General features: G+C 55.8%; 2 protein-coding genes across 2 annotated transcripts; both read right to left on the bottom strand.

Moving 5' to 3' along the window:
- DQ04_12951010 (hypothetical protein) lies at positions 1-844 on the bottom strand (the record flags this gene model as incomplete). Its single annotated transcript, XM_009316850.1, has 1 exon — positions 1-844. A coding segment is annotated over one exon (844 nt), but the record flags the coding sequence as incomplete, so codon positions are not given.
- Positions 845-1,378: 534 nt separating this feature from the next.
- Positions 1,379-2,545, bottom strand: DQ04_12951000 (hypothetical protein; the record flags this gene model as incomplete). Its single annotated transcript, XM_009316849.1, has 1 exon — positions 1,379-2,545. One exon carries the CDS (start codon positions 2,543-2,545, stop codon positions 1,379-1,381), a length of 1,167 nt encoding a protein of 388 aa, XP_009315124.1.
- Positions 2,546-3,173: the final 628 nt, after the last annotated feature.

Here is a 3,173-nt window from a genome sequence, read left to right as displayed (position 1 = left end):
GAGGTTGCTGTTGAGGCATATTTTGTGACTGCTGCAGAAACGGCAGTGACTGAGGTTGCTGTTGAGGCATATTTTGTGACTGCTGCAGAAACGGCAGTGACTGGGGTTGTTGTTGAGGCACATTTATTGGCTGCTGCAACAACGGCAGTGACAGAGGTTGCTGTTGAGGCATATTTTGTGACTGCTGCGGCAACGGCAGTGACNNAGGTTGCTGTTGAGGCATATTTTGTGACTGCTGCAACAACGGCAGTGACTGGGGTTGCTGTTGAGGCATATTTTGTGACTGCTGCGGCAACGGCAGTGACTGGGGTTGTTGTTGAGGCATATTTTGTGACTGCTGCGGCAACGGCAGTGACTGAGGTTGCTGTTGATGCATATTTTGTTTTGGTGACTGCTGATATAGCACGGCGTTTGCGGCGGAAGCTGGGTCAGTGGTGTACTGCGCCCCTCCGCCCCTTAAAGACGGTGAATCCGCCAACGCACAGCGCAGCCGTTCGATCTCCTGATTTGACCTCGATACCTCCTCCTCCTGCGCACGCGCAGCCATCTGCATCAGTTGGTCCTGTAGGTAGCGCTCCTTCGCCGGGAGGACATAGCCTAGGCCATTCTCCACCATACATACGCCCTCAAACGGCCTCTCCATCACCTGGCTGCTAGCCGCACCACTCCCATTGCCCAGCGGCTGGCACTGCGGCACCTGTGGGCTCTGCGCCGTTACGGGCGAATACTCCGAGGTCGGCACAGCGCCGTGGAGTAGGTTCTCACCACCGCAGTAGAGTCGGCGGTGCACTGCCAGCTGCTGCAGGCTCCCGAGGAACGCGCCACACCCGTCACACACATACATTGGTCCGTGTGGGGGGGGGAACACACAGGAAATGATGCTCAGCACCCACAAGGAAAAAGAAAATGCCTCTACAACGCTATTCCAATCCCTCTAAGGTCTCTCCCTTGCAAAGAAATAAAAAAAAAGAATCAAAAAGAGAGCAATATATATATATATATATATATATAAGCAATGAAGCGCTCACCCTTGTATGTGTGAGGGCATATGAACTGCAAGGCCATTCTTGCGCATACCATTAGACTAGCACTTCAGCATCCTTTACTTTTTCTTTCTTTTTTCCTTTATTCAAACCCCACTTTAATCAGTGTTGTATTATGATCTCGTTGCGGCCTTATCAACCATACGGCCCCATATAGTTCGTCACGCGAACACGCAAGACACAAACACACTAACATCACTGTAGAGATAGAAGACCGCAATACTATTAACAATCCCTACACACTCACAAGGATGTTGTTATACACATATATAGACGCAAATGTGGAAAAAAGTATTCCCCCCCATCCTCCTGCTTATTGCTGCTGCTGCTGCTGCTCAGTGAGTGGTGCGCTCCTGCAGCACGGCCACTTTATCCAGCGTCGTGTGCAGGCGCTCCCGAAGGCGCAGCGCGAGTTCGTCGTGCCGCTGCCGCCAAATCTTCGACACCCAACACGCTGTCTTCTGCGGCAGCTCCACACGTGCTGCAAGTACCTCCGTATCTATGCTACGCACCTCTGCGTCGCTGCTGCTGCTGGCGGTGGCCAGCGTCGGGGGTGCAGTGGCATCCCCGCGGAGAAGATGACAGAGATTGATGCGGACGCTACACGTCCATTCCACCTCAAAGCGCGGCTTCACTCGCCGTCCCTTCGCATCAACGTAGTGACGCAGTGTCTGCCTGTGCTGTACGACTAGCACGGTATCATCACCCCCGTATGTATCCCCACTGCCGCTACTATCGCTCTTGTTGTTATTGTCATTGCAGTGCCGGTGATTGGCATCCTCTGCGTAGACGTGGACGGTCCACGCAATGTCCTGCAGATGTTGACACCACGGGAACTGCAGCACACCGGTCATCCACTGCACGGAGAAAAACACTACCGACTGCACCATATATTGCATCAGACGCAGCGCCTTGCTGTGCACGGTATACTGCACGGTCTCACGAGCCGTTGGGGATATCGCGGTGCCGTAGTTCGGCGGGCCATTGGTTGCTGCTGGTGGTGATGGCGGCGGGCCGTCGTCAGTGGAACCCCGCCTGCCGCTCTTCTTCACCCGCATCATGCCGCTTTCCAGCAGCACCGCAAGCAGCAGCGAGGAGCCGTCCGCAATTTCGACCTCCTCCTCCGCCTTTCCCCACGCCGCGTCCATGGCTGCTGTATCCTCGCCACACAGCTCCATGAGGAGCCCCAACGACTCGTGCACGCGTTGATTCCTCGTTGCGAGCCACTGCTGCCGGGCCGCCGCGTCCCCCACCACCAAAACCTCAATCTGCTGCCACGAGTCGCGGTAGTTGTTGCGTGTGGCGGTGGCGATGTATACAGGCGTGCGCGGAAAGTCGCGCGTTACGGCGACGGGGTCCTTGCCAACTTCCTCCAGCAGCCGCTCACGCCACGCACATTCGTCGGCGCCGCTTGCTTCGCATCCCGCAGACTGCGGCTGCTTTTGCTTGCACATCTCGCCGTCGCGATTGTTGCAGCAGTGGCACGAGGACGCCGAGCCCATTCACCAGATCCTCTCTCTTTTTTTTTCCCTTTTGTTTACTGCACAATGGAGAGAGAGAGAGAGAGAGGAGCAAAGAGAGAGATTGTCGCGACGACAGAGACCGTAGCTGAAGCAGACCGCTCTGTCTGTGTGGACACGACCGCTGACGATGGAGCTTCTGCTGGAAAGTGACGGCAAGAGAATACCACACAACAGCTGAGAGCGGCTGATAGCGAGCAAGAGCACACGGGAAACCAAATACAGCAACGCGAAGGGGATAAAACATATAGACCGGGATGAGGGGACGAGGATCTATTTTCAACGCCGCCGTGCGCACAGCAGACCCACGCCCATCCACCACCCCGGCCGCGGAGCAGCAACACACAGACACACACACACATATGCACGGGGGCAGGCATGTGCATTACTGAAGGGAATACGAATCAAACGAGCAACTGTGGATGAGAGGCATATAGAATGAGATGAGAAACAGTTTGCCATATGATATCGCTGCAAGTTCCCCCTTCTCTCCTCTCATCCCACACTGGAGCGTAGTTCACAGCGTTGCCACACTCCCTCGAGGCGTGCGCGGTTTCCCCCCCCCCACCCTCACAACACCCACATCGGCTCCCCACCTCCCCCCTCGCTG

Source organism: Trypanosoma grayi, assembly GCF_000691245.1.
Source record: "Trypanosoma grayi strain ANR4 Tgr_1295_V1, whole genome shotgun sequence".
NCBI lineage: Eukaryota > Euglenozoa > Kinetoplastea > Trypanosomatida > Trypanosomatidae > Trypanosoma > Trypanosoma grayi.
This window is presented reverse-complemented; position numbering and strand designations above follow the sequence as displayed.